The sequence below is a fragment of the Delphinus delphis genome, chromosome 8 (assembly GCF_949987515.2).
Source record: "Delphinus delphis chromosome 8, mDelDel1.2, whole genome shotgun sequence".
NCBI lineage: Eukaryota > Metazoa > Chordata > Mammalia > Artiodactyla > Delphinidae > Delphinus > Delphinus delphis.
The window spans coordinates 94,102,382-94,123,143 of NC_082690.1; the positions used below are offsets into that span (position 1 = coordinate 94,102,382).

Here is a 20,762-nt window from a genome sequence, read left to right on the forward strand (position 1 = left end):
TTTTTCCCAAAATCTGTAAACCAAGAAGCTACAGTGCAAGAGCAAGGCATTGTGGCCTCTTCTCTTAACCTTGTCTTTAGGTAGAATCAAAGGAAAAGGTGAAAAGGAAGATTCTAGAAAGGCTTTGAATGTCCATGGAACTGACAGTCTTTGTGGAGGGAAATAGACTTGTTAAATGTATAAAGCTTTATAGTAGTATTTATTGCTATGTATCTTTTCTGGCACCTGAAGCGTCTAATACACCGTTTAATGTCATTAATTGTTGTGTTTATGGGAAGAATTTCACATCCATCTTTTTCCCCCCAAATTTTAATAAAACAATCGTATTTATTTAGCCCCATTGTTCTTGAACTTGTGATACAGTGATTGTATGTTAAAAGTCAAAATCTAGCAATTTTTGCTGAGAACCAGAAAATCTATGTATTTCAGTGGGTTTAAAAATCCATAATTTTAAAGCTCTGTAACTTTTTCCTGTTATTAAAAAATGTTAAGATCCCTCCAGCGAACACTGAATGAGTTGAAAGAATATCAAAAGCAACATGACCACTACCTGAGACAGCAGGAGATCCTAGAAAAACATAAGCTGATTCAGGAAGAGCAAATCTTAAGAAATATCATCCATGAGACACAGATGGCAAAAGAGGCACAATTAGGTAAGTACTGATTCCAAGTAATTGAAGACAGGTTAGGAAATTCACTTCTAGTGTGCTTTACTTTTATAACTTTCATGTAGCCATAAAGCAGTATAAAATTGTGCTTATGACTTCTCTCAGTCTTAAAATGACATCGTTACTACAGGTATACCAGCAGGCCTGAGGAGCTGGTTTGATCCTTCTAACTTTTTTTTAGTAAAAAGTAAAAACCAAATTTTTAAACTAAAAACCAAATTTTAAAGTAAAAACCAAATCTTTTGTATCCTAAGAGTCTTAACAGTTTGTTTGTCCTCTATGGCCTACATTGATGCTTCTCTAACTTTGGTATGCGTATCAATCTCTTGTTAAAATGGAGATCTTGTTAAAATGCAGATTCTGATTCAGTAGGTCTGGGTTGGGGCCTGATATTCTGTTATTCTAACAAGCTCCTATTTGATGCCTGTTGTTGCTAGTCTGAAAACACACTGTAACAGGGCCCTACACCAATTTAACGCAAGCTAGACACACCCTAGAATCAAAACATCCACACTTTTCAGCCAACAGTGGCAATAAGGCTAAATGTTCTCCTCTTTTTTATGCCCCATTAAAAACAAATGTTTTATTTTAGAAGTAAGATTTTAGACTAGACTTTGTCTCAAATAGGAAAGTAATCAATGGAATACTTTCGGGGGTTCTGAAATCCTCCCCAAAATTATACACAGTATTGTGTATATGCACATTTTTTTTTCCTGGTAAAATGGTATGTAGCTCTTATTAAATCTTTTACAGTCTCTGACCCCAAAGTAGAACCACTGGTCTAAAGGAACTTGGGTTGACAGGATATCAGTGATTTGATTGTATCCAGAATGTTTCATTTCTGATTAAACCCTGTGGGAGCAGATACGACAACTTGACACCAAAGAATAAATGAATAGAATCCCTTATATTACATCCTTCTCCCTTGGTAAATATATTGGTCTGTACAGCCTCTTGATCTTTGACCCTTAGCTGTGAACGTTTACAGTCCATTTTACAATCCACCTGACAAGTTTTCTTTGCTTTTTTTTTTTTTTTTTTTTTGCGGTACGCGGACCTCTCACTCTTGTGGCCTCTCCCGTTGCGGAGCACAGGCTCCAGACGCGCAGGCTCAGCAGCCATGGGTCACGGGCCTAGCTGCTCCGCGGCATTTGGGATCTTCCCAGACCAGGGCACGAACCCATATCCTTTGCATCGGCAGGTGGACTCTAAACCACTGCGCCACCAGGGAAGCCCTTCTTTGCTATTTTGAGTGTAAAGAGTATGTTCAGTCCTTGGGATTATTTGCTGCTCAATCTGTACTGAAGTGCAACCAGAGCGCTTATATATATATATTTATATATTTGAAAAAGAGTCATGAAGTATATAAAGCAAATTCTCTCCAGAGAGATGGGCAAAGTCTAATCAATAGATTTTACAGTCGTAGAATGCAATTGCCAGAAGGAACGTCAGTGATTATTTAGTGGAGCCCATTTGTTTCATAGGTGGAGAAACAGGCTTCTTTAGAATGATTTAATTTAATTAACCGTTAATGAGATTTCCCCTGGATAAGTATCCCCTCTGTAAGTACTCTGCCAGGCTCTGAAGAGTACAGGGTTGATAGTACATGACTTAGACTAAGAAAATCATGTTGGCATTGCTGATCTTTTTCATCAATTTAAATTTCCTTTCTTATTCCAGGAAATCATCAGATATGCCGTCTGGTCAACCAGCAGCATAGTTTACATTGCCAGTGGGACCAACCTGTGCGCTACCATCGTGGTGATATCTTTGAAAATGTGGACTATGTTCAGGTCTTTTTCTTAGTCTCTTCTAGTTGTTATAAACTTGCACATATCTAAGAGTAATATCACTCCCCCCCTTAATTCCTTATATAATTGATCTCTAAAATGTGTGACCATCATTTAAGGTGTTGAGTATCTGTTATGTTTATGAAGTCAGATTTTATAGAGAGTACTCAGTTACTCCATGAATGACATTTTTGTTTCCCAAAGTACTGGCTGTATTTTCTTTTCATATGTGTTTAATTCTTTTCTTCTTTACCAAGAGAGCTACAATAAAAGCCTTAACCTCCCCTTTTAATTTACTTTAGTAAGACCTATAATTTAAAATTTGGGAAAGAGTAGCCATGCTCTTTCCTGAAGTCATCAGTCCAGTTATGTTGCTTCAACCAAAAACGTCATCAAAATGATCATCTACAAAAAAACGTTTATTAAGCACATTGCTGTGTGCATGTTTTTTCTTTCTTTCTGTCTCTGTATATGTCCACACAGGTACATACACATATACACACAGTCATACACATACATAAAATCCTAGCCTATCTAGTTGGGAAGAAATAATGCATAAATATAATGATACCAGATAGCATGTAACTGATGCTGATATAGACAGTAAACACAATCAGAGTCCAATTTTCATCCAAAAGGATACTGGAAATAAAATAACATTTATCCTATCCCATAGAAAACCCATCATGTTCCTTAATCATAGATACAGAAATTTCTAGCAATTAGCAGTTAAAATAAGAGATCAGGAAAACTTCTATAGGAAGACAAACCATGGAAAATTAGAACTCTTTAATTTAGAAAAACCCAGATTACATTGGGAAAGAGTAAGAAATAAAAATTAAGAGGCCATTTAGGAGGAGAAGTAGTAATAGAGACCAAAAGCTTCCTATGATTTTTGTGAGCCAGCTCCTAGCAATATCCCATGTCTGGTTTTCAAGAGTAGTAAAGGAAGAACAGACTTACACCCTCTGGGACTCTAGCTCCCTGTCTTAAATCCAAGCATTTTAAGGGGAAAAAGGGAATATTTAGAAATGAAATATACCAAAACCCAGTGTAACTTTTAGATATCATAATGGTCTCAAGACAGACCATTTGGAAGACTGCCATGTGTGAGTGTAGCTTCCAACATTATATATCCATAAATTTCATCACTGCTATATAGTGAAAGCATCTGTTCCTGTTATTAAAGGCATAGAGCTACAAATTCATCATATTCATTCCTTTTTCTCATCTCTTTCCTACTCCATCCCATCCTAGTCCCATTCTCTTATCTAACAAGGTTTCAGAAATACACAGGAACTATATGGTATCTTGTGAGAATATCAAATATTGTTGTACCTTGGTTTGGAGGTAGGCTATACATATATATTTTTTAACATCTTTATTGGAGTATAATTGCTTTACAATGTTGTGTTAGTTTCTGCTGTATAACAAAGTGAATCAGCTATATGTATACATATGTCCCCATATCCCCTCCCTCTTATATCTCCCTCCCACCCTGCCTGTCCCCCCCGCAGGTGGTCACAAAGCACTGAGCTGATCTTCCTGTGCAATGCAGCTGCTTCCCACTAGCTATCTCTGTTTTACATTTGGTAGTGTATATATGTCTGTGCTACTCTCTCACTTTGTCCCAGCTTACCCTTCCCCCCACCCCGTGTCCTCAAGTCCATTCTCTTTGTTTACGTCTTTATTCCTGTCCTGCCCCTAGGTTCATCAGAACCTTTTTTTTTTTTTTTAGATTCCATATATATGTGTTAGCATACAGTATTTGTTTTTATCTTTCTGACTTACTTCACGCTGTATGACAGACTCTAAATCCATTTACCTCACTACAAATAAATCAATTTCATTTTTTATGGCTGAGTAATATTCCATTGAATATATGAGCCACATCTTCTTTATCCATTCATCTGTTGATAGACACTTAGGTTGCTTCCATGTCCTGGCTATTATAGGTAGTGCTGCAGTGAACATTGTGGTACATGACCCTTTTTGAATTATGGATTTCTCAGGGTATATGCCCAGTAGTGGGATTGCTGGGTCATATGGTAGTTCTATTTTTAGTTTTCTAAGGAACCTCCATACTGTTCTCCATAGTGGCTGTACCAATTTACATTCCCACCAACAGTGCAAGAGGGTTTCCTTTTCTCCATACCCTCTCCAGCATTTATTGTTTGTAGATTTTTGATGATGGCCATTCTGACTGGTGTGAAGTGATACCTCATTGTGGTTTTGATTTGCATTGCTCTAATGATTAGTGATGTGGAGCATCCTTTCACGTGTTTGTTGGCAATCTGTATGTCTTCTTTGGAGAAATGTCTGTTTAGGTCTTCTACCCATTTTTGGATTAGGTTGTTTGTTTTTTTGATATTCAGGTATATGAGCTGCTTGTAAATTTTGGAGATTAATCCTTTGTCATTTGCTTCATTTGCAAATATTTTCTCCCATTCTGAGGGTTGCCTTTTCATTTTGTTTATGGTTTCCTTTGCTGTGCAAAAACTTTTTAAGTTCCATTAGGTCCCATTTGTTTATTTTCATTTTTATTTCCGTTTCTCTAGGAGGTGGGTCAAAAAGGATCTTTCTAGGATTTATGTCACAGAGTGTTCTGCCTATGTTTTCCTCTAAGAGTTTTATAGTGTCTGGCCTTACATTTAGATATTTAATCCATTTTGAGTTTATTTTTGTGTATGTGTTAGGAAGTGTTCTAATTTCATTCTTTTACATGTAGCTGTCCAGTTTTTCCAGCACCATTTACTGAAGAGGCTGTCTTTTCTCCATCGTATATTCTTGCCTCCTTTATCAAAGATAAGGTGACGATATGTGTGTGGTTTATTTCTGGGCTTTCTATCCTGTTCCATGACCTATAGTTCTGTTTTGGGGCCAGTACCATACTATCTTGATTACTGTAGCTTTGTATTATAGTCTAGTCAGGGAGCCTGATTCCTCCAGCTCCGTGTTTCTTTCTTAAGATTTCTTTGGCTATTCTGGGTCTTTTGTGTGTCCATACAAATTGTAAAATTTTCTGTTCTAATTCTGTGAAAAATGCCATTGGTAGTTGGATAGGTATTGCATTTACTCTGTAGATTGCTTTGGGTAGTATAGTCATTTTCACAGTGTTGATTCTTCCAATCCAAGAACATGGTATATTTCTTCATCTGTTTGTATTGTCTTTAATTTCTTTCATCAGTGTCTTACAGTTTTCTGCATACAGGTCTTTTGTCTCCTTAGGTAGATTTATTCCTAGGTATTTTATTCTTTTTTGTTGTAATGGTAAATGAGAGTGTCTCCTTAATTTCTCTTTCAGATTTTTCATTGTTAGTGTATAGGAATGCAAGAGATTTCTGTGCATTAATTTTGTATCCTGCTACTTTACCAAATTCATTGATTAGCTCTAGTAGTTTTCTGGTGGCATCTTTAGGATTCTGTATGTATAGTATCATGTCATCTGCAAACAGTGACAGTTTTACTTCTTTTCCAATTTGTATTCCTTTTATTTCTTTCTCTTCTCTGATTGCTGTGGCTAAAACTTCCAAAACTATGTTGAATAAGAGTGGTGAGAGTGGGAAACCTTGTCTTGTTCCTCATCTTAGAGGAAATCGTTTTAATTTTTCACCATTGAAGGCTATACATATTTGAAATTGACTGTCCAGTGGTTTTTAATGCCTAAATGATAGCTATATTAAACGCTTAAGAACCCTTAAGCACACTAATTTTATAGAATAGTGATCATTTTAGTCTAGGTAGGGGAGAGGAATAATGAATCAAACATCTAAATCAGCTAATCACTAAACTTATAAGAGACTAAATCATAGAAAGGAAGTAGTGGGACAGGAAAACAACCGACACTAGTTTTCTCACACATCAATGGCATAGTTGATTGAAAGTTGCTAGCTGTGCATTATCTGTGAGAGAATACTGTTGGGGCATAGTTCTGAAAATTAAAGATCTGATTGCCTTTTAACTGACCTACTTTGTGATTTTCTTCTAATTTTGAGTATTCATTAACATTTTTGGGTTGAGTTAAATCTTATTTACAACTCCTTTTCTGCTTTCAATTTGATTGAACTTTTCTTTTCATTTTCTAGTTTGGTGAGGATTCATCAACCTCCAGTATGATGTCTGTGAACTTTGATGTTCAAGCAAATCAGAGTGATATCAGTGATTTGGTCAAGTCTTCTCCCATAGCCCATTCTGTTCTCTGGATCTGGGGCAGGGACTCTGATGCATATAGGGTAAGTTAGTAGAGGATGATTAAGGAGTTTTCTCTAACAGACAAGATTTCTTAAAGCAGTGGCCCTCAACCCCACTGATTAATATGGCCCCAGTCACTGTTCAGCTTAGTTCAGCAAGCATTTGTTAAGCTTACATTAAATGGAAGGCATTCTGCTAGGTGGTAAGACACAGGGTCTGTCTTGAGTTCTTGGCAGTCAGGTGGGGCAGATGGACACCCTGATTTCAGTTCAAAGCTCTGAGTATAATCACCAACCCTCATGAGTTTCTAAACTTGACCTAAGTGCGTGCTTGTATGTACTTCGCTTATTTAATCAGCATTCTTTTATTGAGCTTCCAACTGTATACCAGGCTGATACTATGAATATAGTACACAAGTTCCTTGCTCTGCTGGAGCTCACATTCTAGCAGAAGATACAGATAATAAACAAGTAAATAAATATGTATTTCTAACCTACCTAAGAAATAATTGTGTGTTAGCCAATGGGGATACCAACATATGAAGACAGAAACCATGTATTTTTTATTCAACATTAAATTTTCAGAATTTAATTGTGTTTTTATTCTAACAAAATTAATACGGCCACTTATTATTTAATTATGTCTAATATAAATTCCCAAGTTTGAAAGCTTCAGGCTATAAGTTTAGTAAGCCTCTGGTACGTGTTATTTATATTTAGAAAGATGAAATTTTACAAATAAAATAATAATTGTTAAACTTCAGCATTGGCAAAGAAAAGTCTTAGTTAAGGGAAAAACAGTTTTCTGTTCCAGTTTTTTAAGTGCATGTATGCTTCTAGGTAAAAGTCACAAACTCCACCTCAAATTGACTTAAACGAAAGAAAATTCACCTCATATTATGGGAAATCCAAAGATAGAGCAAACTTTGGCTTTGGTTGATTCAGTGGCCCAGTGACCCATTCCTTTCCTTTTCTTTAATTTGCCATCCACTGTATTGGTTCCATCCTAAAGCCTGTCTTCCTCATGGTACTGAGGCGACAGCCAGCAGTAGCTGGAGCAACATGGTTTTTGCTCCTTTGGGGCATAAGAGACTAAGACTGGCTTTTCTTTCTTGGAAGCCCCAGGCAGACCTCTCCTTGTGTCTTACTGGCTCAGCTGAGTTAGGCCTGCCCAACCCTGAACCAGTCTGTGGTAAAGCAGGTATAATTACTGACTTAGACTAATAATCTGCAGTAGAAAGAATATTATAGAGTCTACCACAATGTCTATATCTTAAAATACTAAACTGTTTTTAGGTTATCCTAGTATATTTATGTTCTTTTAAAAGTTCATTTAGCATATTGAAGCATTGAATCTGAAGAAATTTATGAGAAATTTTCTTTTTTATTAGGACAAACAGCATATTCTGTGGCCTAAAAGAGCAGATTGTGCAGAAAGCTATCCTAGAGTCCCTGTTGGCGGGGAATTGCCAACGTATTTTCTGCCTCCGGAAAACAAAGGACTCAGGCAAGTGCTGATGGATTTGGCAAAGCACTTGATTCTGCATGATTATCATCTGGCGGTTCTTTGAGAGCACCAGCCTTGGACTTGAAAGGTTAAGTCTTTATTTTGAAGTCACCCAAACTTTGAAAATATGAATTTTGTTCCTTTTTCTTGTGCCAGGATCCACGAACTCAACAGTGATGATTATGCTTCAGAAGAAGAGGCCCAAACCCCTGACTGTTCCATAACTGACATCAGAAAAAGCCAGACTCTGTCCTACTTAGTCAAAGAATTAGAGGTCCGCATGGATCTGAAAGCCAAAATGCCAGATGACCATGCACGAAAAGTAAGGCTCACTTAGGCTGGTGTTTATTGCCGTCCATTCTGGTTGACTTCGCAAGCCTCATAGGTGGAGCAAAAATTTGATAGAAGGCAGTTGTTGAGCTTTAAGTTTATGAAACTGAAACATAGAGTTAAAGATTTGGTGAAATAATTAAGAAGTCAGTCACGCTATTGAAGGAATGCCAGTAAAGTGTTCCCCTGGGTTGCTATATACATAGACCACCCAAGCAGTGTTCCTCTAAGAGGGCTGCAAAGATGAGTAACACAGAACTCTGTTTACCTAGTGGAGGCCATTCTGACCACTGCAGTTTAGCTTTACATTCTCCAAGCTTCCAGAAGTTTGTATAAATTGAAAGCTTGAAGATTCTCTTTCCTTGGCCTTATCAACCCTGTTTTGCGCTCATATGAGGTCCTTAGGAATTTGTATGAATTTGATAACTATTTTGCAAACATTATAAATATGTTCTGTTACGCTGTTTTCTTTAGTTCCTATTAGCTATGTATAACTAGAAATGTTTTATTACTGAATATAAATCCTATATTAGTTACCATTCCGTAGGTACAAATGAAAAAATTTACTTTTTACAGAGAAAACAGACCATCACCATGACCTTTTTTTAACTTAATTTTAAAACTATGAGCAGTTACTACTTACATTCAGCATTTACTGAGGCAAAAAACATTATGTTCCAGGCACAGTTTGGAGTGCTAGGAATACAAAGAAAAATAGACCATGATCCCTAACTTAGAGTTGCTCAGAGTTATATAAATGCTGCAAGAATATAAAGTAGACTAATTGAGGATCTGGTGCTTTTCCAGCTAGGAAGGGTAGCAGATTTTCATTGCATCAGGTGTTGCATGCTTTGCTCTCTGAATAATTTCTCATTTGGTTCTGGACACTTAGGTTGACTTGAACGGGGGAATGATAGATCACCTTAATATGTATGTGGTGTATATGTTTTTAACTTTTTTTAATTAAAGGAAACTAAGGCATACATGAGCAGGGTAACACCTGTTGTAATGTCAATGACTGCCTGTTATGTATATAATTATAAATATCTCTTCAAGTTAGCTGTTCCTGAGGAGCTCAAGACTGTTGTCTATAGAAATTCTTTTCAAATGTCTTCCCTGTTATTTTCAATTGATTCAATCTTCCTTTTGATGTTTTCAGATTTTGCTTTCCCGTATTAATAACTATACTATCCCAGAAGAAGAAATTGGGTCTTTCTTATTTCATGCTATTAACAAGGTGAGTTGCCTACCTCAGATATCTGAAATTTAAATGCTTAGTAATTGTAATTAAAAGTTAAAATGCATGTATTAAAAAATCCTTTTTAGAATGAGTACTGTATTCTTGTATTAACTGAAGTATTTGGGGTTTTTCAGCCAAATGCTCCTGTCTGGCTGATACTCAATGAAGCTGGACTCTACTGGAGAGCAGTAGGAAATAGCACCTTTGCTATTGCTTGTCTTCAGAGGGCTTTGAATTTGGCTCCGCTTCAATACCAGGATGTTCCTCTTGTGAACTTGGCCAACCTTTTGATTCACTATGGCCTTCATCTTGATGCCACTAAACTGCTGCTTCAAGCTTTGGCCATCAATAGCTCTGAGGTGAGGTTTTATGTTTCTTTGTAGCAATATATACTAAGTAGTGATAACTCAAATTCAGAGTATAATATGTATTTTTATAGAAAGGGCATAAAAAAAACTCGTTTTATTTTTTAGTAGAATTTGCATATTGTAAGACGGCTTTGTTTTATTTTTGATGTGTTCATCTATTTTAAATGAATGAAGTTTATAAATTATACAGTTATTTTTTAGAAACTTACATTTACATAAGAATGACATAGCTGCTAAAAATATACTGCCACATCTTTATGTCTGAAACATCTGCTTCTCACTTTATCCTGCTCATTACAGCATGCACATTGCATAATGTTATACTGTTTTACAGCGTTAATTTATAGATACCTTTATACCAAGCAAGCCAGAGCACAGTTTAAAGGTTGTTTTGATAAGGATAGATAAGTAGGTTGATATTCATGCCCTGAACCTCCCACATGCAATCCATGGAGTTGTGTCACTGCTTTGTAGTTAAATACTTTATTTCATTGTTTCTAAAGTACCACTTACTTTTTTTTTTCATATTTTAACATCTCTGAAATAAGGATGCATGTTATAATTGATGACATCTTAGGTTTGATGAATGCAGTTATAATAAATGTACAGTTAAATTGCTTTTATACTTAGCGTCTAAATGCTTCTGAGTTTTATATGCAAAGAAACTTTTAGAAGAAGTGTGCATGAATGGCCTAGGTTTATTCGAGGTGTCCCAAAACTGATTTTTTCGGTACTAGAAGAGAATGTTGCCTGTTAAGAGTTTCCTTTGAAATACACCAATTCACAACTGGATTTTAAGTAAAACTTTATAATCACTGTTATACAACAGGCCAAGTTGCCAGAGAAGTACATCAAATATTAATCAAATGTTTACTGTGTGCCAGGTGTGGCTATAGTAGAACAGATGGTCTATATGAGATGTGATAAAATGAACACCCAAATGGAAGGTTCAGCACAGCTGCATTCCCTTGATACTTCTCATGGTTCACTTTTTTCTGCCACCAGCCAAGGCAATTAGGCAGTTTTCTTCTGGAAAAAAAAAAAAAAAAGCTCCTTTAGAGATTAGCTGCCTTTTCATTTTTTTTTTTGCAGTACGCGGGCCTCTCACTGTTGTGGCCTCTCCCGTTGTGGAGCACAGGCTCCGGATGCGCAGGCTCAGCGGCCATGGCTCACGGGCGTAGCTGCTCCGCGGCATGTGGGATCTTCCCGGACCGGGGCACAAACCCAGGTCCCCTGCATCGGCAGGCGGACTGTCAACCACTGCGCCACCGGGGAAGCCCTGCCTTTTCATATTTGAAAATTATACTAAAATTTTAGCTAAATACTGTAGTACTGCAACAAGAATAAAAATACAAATCAGTGAATCAGGGTAGATACCCCAAAATACACCTTAATCAGACCCTACCCCCAGCTGTCAACATTTGGAAATATTTCCTTATAAGCTTTCCTTCTATGTAAATATTTCATAGTGTTGCAACTTTACTGTACTGGTGATCTTTAAAACTTATATAAAAAAAAATTTTTACTACCTAGTTTTTATAGCCATCAATTTAAGTGGTTGTATAAAGGTTTGATGAATTGATATGTTAGAACTGACTCCTCTGTTGCTGGATGTTTAGGTTGCTAATATCAGTAATGATTTTCTGGATACGACCTTTTCTGTTTTCCAGATAATTTTCTTAGGAAAGACTGCTAGTAGCAGTGAAATTACTAAGTCAGTAAGAGAATGAATATTTTGATGGCTTTGATACAAAATACCAAACAATCCACAAAAAGATTTGGGCCAATATATATTGCCATAATCAAGATCTATAAATATTCATTTTGCTTGTATTATCACCAGAATCAGTTGAAGTAACTGCTAACTTTTATTGATTGTTTACTAGAGCCAGGCATCATACTAAGCACTTTACATGTAATAACTCATTTAATCCTCAAAACAACCCTATGAGATAAGATTTACCCATTTGATAGAAAAAGAATGCCAAAGGGATTTACAGAAAGTCATAGAGCTTGGATTTGAACTCAGGGAGAGTGGCCATTAGAGTTCACACCTTTATAGTCAAGTCACACTGCTTCTGTATTAACGTTTGTAAAATAGATTTACTTTAAAAAATTCCATTCTCTGTTGTAACATAAATTTCTTAATCTTACTTTAAGGATATTGTATTTTTTTAAAATGTTTATTTATTTGGCTATGCCGGGTCTTAGTTGCGGCACACAGGATCTTCGCAGCATGTGGGATCTTTTTTTTTTTTAGTTGCAGCGTGCGGGATCTTTTTATTTTTTACTTTTTAGGTGGGGCATGTGGGATCTGTAGTTGCGGCATGCAGGCTCTTAGTTGCGGCATGTAGGATCTATTTCCCTGACCAGGGATTGAACCCGGGCTTTCTGCATTGGGAGCTCAAAGCCTTAACCACTGGACCACCAGGGAAGTCCCTGTTTTATTGTTTATTGTTTGTTTGTGTTTCTGGCTGCGTTGGGTTTTCGTTGCTGTGCGCGGGCTTCTCATTGTAGTGGCTTCTCTTGTTGCGGAGCACAGGCTCTAGGCACATGGGCTTCAGTAGTTGCAGCGTGTGGGCTCAGTAGTTGTGGCTCGCAGGCTCTGGAGCGCAGGCTCAGTAGTTGTGGTGCACGGGCTTAGTTGCTCCATGGCATGTGGGATCTTCCCAGGCCAGGGCTCAAACCCATGTCCCCTGCATTGGCAGGTGGATTCTTAACAACTGTGCCACCAGGAAAGTCCCCTATTTTATTGTATTTTTAAAGTAAAAGTTTATGTAGGCATTTTGCTCATTTTGTTAGAATTTGTTTTTTTTTTAATTTTACATGAACTCTTTATACAATAAAGTCTTTAACTCCATCTATCATATGTTAAAAATATTTTCTCTCTTTGCCTTTTTATCTTAGCTTTTAAAACTTACCTTAATTTTCCATCTTTTCCCTTTTGATTTCTATTGTTAGATTTAAGGTGTCCTCATAAGAAGTCTGAAAAAAAAATAGTTCTATTTTGTTTTCTCTGGTTTGTCTTTAAATAGTTGACTCTCAGATATACAAAGGTCTTTTCCTATGTTGTCTTCTAGATGTTTTACAGTTTCAGGTTTCACATTTAGGCCTATGATCCATTTCAAGTTAAATTTTCTTTGCAGTGTGAGGTAGGGATCAAAGTTCATTCATCAAAGTTCATATCCAAATGGATATCTGATTGTTCCAGGACCATATCTCAAGAACATTACACTTTCCTTATTGAGTCACTTATCACCTTTGCTCTGAACTCCAGACTCCTTTATCCAACAGCTAACATGACACCTCCACTTGAATGTCTAAAACACGGTCTAAAACTACAGGCCAAAACTAAGCTCCTTAACATTGTTCTAATTTGTTCTCAGTCTTTCCCATTTCAGGAAACAGTAAAGCCAGTATCTCAGGACAAAAACTTTGAGCCATCCTTCGTACCTTTCTCCTTCTCTTAGGGCAGATTCAATCTATTAAGTAATCTTGCTGATTCTGTTTTTAAAATATACCCAGAATTTCACTATTTACCATCATCTCCACTGCTATCTTACCCACACCATCATTGTCTTTTATCTAGATTATTTCAGTAGCCTACTAACTAGCTTCTTGGCTTTCTGCCTTTGTCACCCTACACTCTATTCACAGTACAGCAGTCAGTGAAATTCTTATTAAAAGTCAGATGTTGTCAGGGACTTCCCTGTTGGTCCAGTGGTTAAGACTCCACACTTCCACTGCAGGGGCACGGGTTCAATCCCTGGTTAGGGAACTAAGATCCCATGTGCCACGCAGCGCAGCCAAAAAAAAAAGAAAGAAAGAAATTGCATTATGAATAAATACAATGCCAGTAGTGCTCAACATATGCTAAACTTATATGCTGTTCCTTAGCTTTAGGAAGCTATAGAGTATTGCTTAAAGGGAGCCGCTTCCCCTCTCCTTTCACCTAAATTCTCTCCATCCCATAGCCAGAGTTGAAAAATTACCTTCTACATTGAAAAAATACAAGAAACAAAGTTAGTAATTTTTTTTTTAATGTCAGATGTTGTTATTTGTTCAAATCTCTGCGGTGAGTCTCCATGTAACTCACAGTAAGAAACAAGAATTTATAATGATGTAGAAGGTCCTACATGACCTTGTTACTTTTCTGACCGTATCTCCATGAGATCGTTCCTTTGGTCATTCTATTCTAGCCTCACTTGGCCGCCTTGCAGTTCCTTGAACATGCTAGCTGTGCTCCCTCCTCAGGACCTTTGCATTTTCTATTCTCTCTGCTTGGAATGCTTCATCCCACTAAGATTCTTCATAGCTTGCTCCTCATCTCCTTAAAATCTTTTACAAATACTAGCTTCTCAGGGAGTCTTTCCCTTACTACTCTGTAATGGCACTCTCTTCCCTATGGTTAGTACTATTTATGTCTCTTCCCTGCTGTCCTTCATCACATTTTACTCACAATTGTGTGACATGAGACTATAAGATCCACTAAGGCAAGGATTTATCTTTTTTTCTGCTGTATCCCCAGTGTCAAAAACAGTATTTGAAACATGGTAAACACTCAGTAATTATTTTCAGAATGAATTCACGAAAATTACTCTTTTTTTCCAAAATGCTAACCAGTTCGTCTGAATACAGGATATTTGCACAACTATCATTCTGGTCATAGGGATAATCATGATACTTCGTTTCCTTCATTCTAGTTGTAAGGATAATTACGATACTTCGTTTCCTTATGGAAAATATAAGGACATTTTTGAAATCTATGTATGGAATTTAATTGTATATCTTAGTGTGAACCACTAAGTAATACTTTAAATGTAACCTGAGCGCTACCTAGATTAGGCCTCTTTAATCTGGAATATTTTGTACACCTTGGTTTGGTTATAGTGAGATATTTCTGATGACCTAACAGCCTGAATCAAAAGCAAGTAGCTGATAAATTATAGGGGATAATTGCTTTTCACGGGGATATACTGTGCAATTTGAGAATAAAACATTCTTAGATCTTTTAAAATATTTTTAATGATAAAGTAAATAGATGGTTTGTAGAATAAATGGTTTGTATGCAGCAAATACTAAGCATAGGTATATTTCTGCTAAAATGACCTAAACGGAATACTTCGGGCTACGTATAAAAACAAAGTCTCAACAAACAATTGGAAAATAGAATTTTAAGACTATTTACAATAGCATCCAAAAAATCAGATATCTAGAAGTAAATCTAAAGGAAGATGCACAAGATTTCTATCATGATTACAAAACATTGCTAAGAGAAAGAAAACCTAAATAAATGGTGATATACATCATGTTCATGGATTGAAAGATTCAATATTGTTAAGATGTAAGTTCTCTTCAGATTGATTTATAGATTCAATGTGATCCCAGACTCCCAGCAATTGCATGTATATGTGTGTGTAAATTGATAAGGAGAGTCAAAAATCTACATAAAAATGGATCTAGAATAGCTCAAAAATTGGGGTGTGAGGGGAAGAAAAAAACAGAGTTGGAAGGTTTATATTACCAGATTTCAAGACTTAACTGTAGTTAAATCAGTATGGTACTGGCACAAAGATACTCAAATATATCAATGGAACACAATAGAGAAATTAAAAATAGGCCCCTGCATATATGGTCACCTGATTTATGACAAAGGCACACTAGTTCAGTGTGTGTGGGAGCTTTTGGTTTTTCAGTAGGTAGTAATGGACTACTTGGATATCCCCTATGGAAAAAGAAATGAACCCTGACTCCTACTCCATGTCATACACAAGATTAATTTGAGGTGGATCATGTACCAAAATATGAAAGATAAAACAATAAAGCTTCTTGATGAAAACATAGGAGGAAGTCTTTGTTACCTCATAGCTGGCAAAGATTTCAAAAAGCACTAACTATAAAAGAAAAAAATATATAACTGAACTTCATTAAAATTAAGAATTTCTGTTTATCAGAAGATACCATTAAGAGAATAAAAAGGCAAACAACAGACTTGGAGAAGATATTTGCAATAAATATTTCCAGCAAAGGTCTCATGTCTAGTGTATATATAAAGAACTCCTTCAAATCAATAAGAAAAAGGCAACCCAATTTTTTTTTAATGGGGAAAACAACAGCACTTCAGCAGTAAGGGTACCCAAAGAGCCAGTAAGCACATGAAAAAATATTCAACATTATTACTAATCAAGGAAATGCACATTAAAATCACAGTGAGATGCCGCTTAAGCATCTCACTAAAACAGCTAAATTTAAAAAACTGACAATAACAAGTCAGTGCATTCTCACAGTTGTTGGTAGGAGTGCAAGTCTGTATGTCCAATGGGAAATGGTTTCGTTGTATCTCATAAAACTAAATGTATGCCTACCTTAAGAACCACTACTAAGTGTATACCCAAGGAAAATGAGTGCATATGTCTATCAAAAGACATTTACATGACTGTTCATAGTAGCTTTATTTATAGTAACCCAAAACTGCAAACAATCCAAAAACTCCCTATCAGTAGGAGAATGGATGAATAAATTGTGGTGTATTCACATGATGAAACATTACACATCAATTTTTTTTAAGAAGAATGAACAAATAGTACACAAAAAACATCTGGTTTCTTGAATATTAGATGTTGTGTTGAGTGAAAGCAGGTACAAAAGGGTACATATTATACACGTAAGAGAACATGCTGTTTGATTCATTTATATGGAGTTCAAGAACAGGCAAGGCAGAGCTGATCTATGGTGATAGTCACAACATCACATCAAGTGGTTACCTCTGGGGTTGGGGTTGGGTTGCCCAGGGGAACCTCTTGAGGCACCAGAAATGTTCCAAATGTTTTGTATCTTTAGATGAGTGGTGGTTACAGGGGTATATACGTATATAAAAACTCATTGAGCTGTACGCTTAAGACTAGTGCATGTTACATACTTTATGTATTTTTTATCTTAGTAAAAAGGTAAAAAATAAATTTATATTAAACAGTTTAGCTGATGTAAATAAAATGGACAGTTGGGGTAACTTTTATGAGGTAACCTAAAAAAAGCCAAAAGACATATACTGTAAAGGTTTTGTAACTCTCAGAAAATATTAATTCATTAACATTTTCTGATTTTTTTTTTTTTCTTTCTTTTCAGCCCCTGACCTTTTTGAGCCTGGGAAATGCTTACCTTGCTCTGAAGAATATCAGTGGGGCACTTGAGGCCTTTAGACAGGCTTTGAAATTAACTACCAAATGCCCAGAGTGTGAAAACAGCCTGAAGTTGATTCGCTGTATGCAGTTTTATCCTTTTCTGTACAACATCACCTCTTCTGTTTGCAGTGGTAAGCAGCTGTTAAATGCTGGCAAAATAATGAGTTCAATCAGGATTCCTGTTTTGATCAACAGAACACAGAAAATGATTTTATTTTTCCAAGGTTTTTACATAACCAGTGTAATTCTAGATACATAGGAAAGAAATTAATTAATAACTTGCTGTGTACATGCCTTGGAGCATTAGGCTTAATTCTCTCCCAGAACCCTAGTTTGAGAAAGGCTGATCAAAGTATATTCGACTGGGATTGATAAACTGTGAGATTTTTTTCTCTCCCCCAAATCTCTGATGTTCTACAACAACTGATATTTATGGTAAAAGACTTTTTTTTCTGCCACAAATTCAAACGGTGTAATGAGATTTGAAGCAGTGTTTCTATCCTCATTCACCGAAGTACAGCCCCTTGTCTTTGAGTGGAGGTGGTGTGGACCTTCACCGCACCTTTCAGGCAGTCGTCCGACGTGAAGCGGCTATCTACTTTGCATTCTTCCGCTTCCTCCCACAGGCACCACGCATGTGTACATATGTGTATACATACACACGTGTGCAGCAGTGTGTCCACCTGGGTCAGAGCTACTTGAGTTAATGTCTCAACTATTGTAAATTTCTAAGAGTTCCATGATATTTTTTCTTCAATATTTTTTTATTGACGTATAGTTGATTTACAATATTGTATTAATTTCTGCTGTACAGCAAAGTGATTCAGTTATACATATTTATACATTCTTTTTCTTTGAATTTTTATTTTTTTATACAGCAGGGTCTTGTTAGTCATCAATTTTATACACATCAGTGTATACATGTCAATCCCAATCACCCAATTCATCACATCCTCACCCCCACCCCACCCCCTGTCACTTTCCCCCCTTGGTGTCCATACGTTTGTTCTCTACATCTGTGGCTCAATTTCTGCCCTGCAAACTGGTTCATCTGTACCATTTTTCTAGATGCCACATATATGAGTTAATATACGATATTTGTTTTTCTCTTTCTGACTTACTTCACTCTGTATGACAGTCTCTAGATCCATCCATGTCTCTACAAATGACCCAATTTCGTTCCTTTTTATGGCTGAGTAATATTCCATTTTATATATATTCCACATCTTCTTTATCCATTCATCTGTTGATGGGCATTTAGGTTGCTTCCATGACCTGGCTATTGTAAATAGTGCTGCAGTGAGCATTGGGGTGCATGTGTCTTTTTGAATTATGGTTTTCTCTGGGTATATGCCCAGTAGTGGGATTGCTGGGTCATATGGTAATTTTATTTTTAGCTTTTAAAGGAACACATTGTATGAGCACATTGAATATAAGGAATACATTCTTTTTTTATATTTTTTTATTTATGGTTTATCATAGGATATTGAATATAGTAGTTCCACGATATTTGATTATTATTTAACCTTCACTGGAAGAAAAAAAATGAGTTTAACTTGGATTATAAGTGGTTCAGTTTATATACATGTGAATCCTCAGTACCTTGCTTTTGTAGAGCACACAGTAGATGCTGTGTTTAATGTTCAAATTAGATTATAATATTCAACCAGAAGACTAGCTCAGCTCCTTCACTTCAGGTATTTAGAAGAAGAAAAAAAGTGATACACACTTCATTAAGTGACTTGTCTAAAAGACATCAGTAATTACTAGATTTGGCACCCAAACTGATTCACTATACCAGACTGCCTTAGGATTTTAATGGAAGGCAGGAAGTCATTTTAAATATCAGAGCCCTTTTTTTAGTGAAGAAACGAAAAATCTCTCAGACTCTATAGCTCAGTTGTAGATCATTGTTGAGCAGCATCTAAACTAGAATTCGTACATGAATGCTGAAGGCCTAACAGTGTTTTTTTAGCAAGGCAGTATAGTGGGGTGGCTAGTTCTAGAGTCATACAGATTCATGTTTGAGCCCTGGCTTTGCCATTACTATCTTTCTGTTCCCATTAAAGTAATTTGTGTCCTAATCTATAAAATGAAAGACAGTAAAATTTCATATACTTTTTGGGAGGATTAAATGAGATTATTGTCACAGAGTAGGTGTTATGTAAAAGTAAGCCATTAGAAATTCATAATGAATACAGAATATGACTCTAAAGGTTAAGGATCTTTATCTTCTTACATAATACTAGAAAATATGTTGTGGTCTTTAAAGTTTTGTAGGTTATATCTAAGGACAGCCTTATAAACAGGATTTCACTTTTTTTCAATGAGCTGTTTATATTAATAGAATTTCTTATTTTCTTTACTGACTATCATCTCCCTCACTTCTCTTCTTTTCTGTTATTGGGAAGAAGGGTTTTGTATGTATATAGTGATCCTTTTCTAAAAGCCTTTTCTCTTGTATTTGTTTTACATGCTTTTGCTTAGTATTTTAGTTTCTTGAAATTTATTGTTATTTTATTTCACTGATGTTGAGAGAGGAAATTCAGTTGTCTTAAGCTCTTTTTCCCCTGGAACATAATCTCAACTAGCCCAGGGAACTATTAACTTGAAACAGATCTTTCTCAAAATTGTAGTATCTGATAGTCCAGGTTATTCCAAGAATATTTTTTTAATTGCTATTTTTTTTTTCCTGCTCACTTCTTTTTTTTTTTTTTAATAATTTTTAAATTTTTGGCCACATTGGGTCTTCATTGCTGCGCACAGGCTTTCTCTAGTTGCGGCGAGCGGGGGCTACCCTTTGTTGCAGAGTGTGGGCTTCTCATTACGGTGGCTTCTCTTGTTGCACAGCACGGGCTCTAGGCACGCGGGCTTCAGTAGTTGTGGCTCGCATGCTTAGTTGCTCTGTGGCATGTGGGATCTTCCCAGACCAGGGCTAGAACCCGTGTCCCCTGCATTGGCAGGCAGACTCTTAACCACTGCGCCACCAGGGAAGTCCCCAAGAATATTATTGAATCTGATACAATAACTATAAAAGAAAATAATTTGACTTGGGAAGAGGGAATACCATTTTTGGTTCTTTCAGAGAGCTCATTTAAAAAAAATTTTTTTTAATGAAAAAACATTAGCCCTTTTTACATTGTAATTAATTAGCTTAGAAAAGAATCCAACGTCAGTAAATTTAAGAATATTGAAATCTTATCAAGCGTCTTTTCGGACCATAACGCTATGAGATTAGAAATGAATTACAGGGAAAAAAACGTGAAAAACACAAACACATGGAAGCTAAACAATATGTTACTAAATAACCAAGAGATCACTAAAGAAATCAAAGAGGAAATTTAAAAATACCTAGAGACAAATGACAATGAAAACATGACAATCCAAAACCTATGGGATACAGCAAAAGCAGTTCTAAGAGGGAAGTTTATAGCAATACAAGCCTACCTCAAGAAACAAGAAAAATCTCAAGTAAACAATCTAACATT

The 20,762-nt window shown here is 36.2% G+C and overlaps 1 protein-coding gene across 2 annotated transcripts in view; it reads left to right on the forward strand.

Moving 5' to 3' along the window:
* TTC17 (tetratricopeptide repeat domain 17) overlaps positions 1–20,762 on the forward strand; it is a 151,815-nt gene that overhangs the window by 52,120 nt on the left and 78,933 nt on the right. For both annotated transcript variants that reach the window (XM_060018742.1, XM_060018743.1), the window contains exons 9-16: positions 493–653; positions 2,349–2,461; positions 6,544–6,690; positions 8,040–8,155; positions 8,312–8,477; positions 9,645–9,722; positions 9,860–10,084; positions 17,219–17,405. In XM_060018742.1, coding sequence (XP_059874725.1) covers positions 493–653; positions 2,349–2,461; positions 6,544–6,690; positions 8,040–8,155; positions 8,312–8,477; positions 9,645–9,722; positions 9,860–10,084; positions 17,219–17,405 — 1,193 coding nt within the window. The remainder of the gene's footprint in view (positions 1–492; positions 654–2,348; positions 2,462–6,543; positions 6,691–8,039; positions 8,156–8,311; positions 8,478–9,644; positions 9,723–9,859; positions 10,085–17,218; positions 17,406–20,762) is intronic.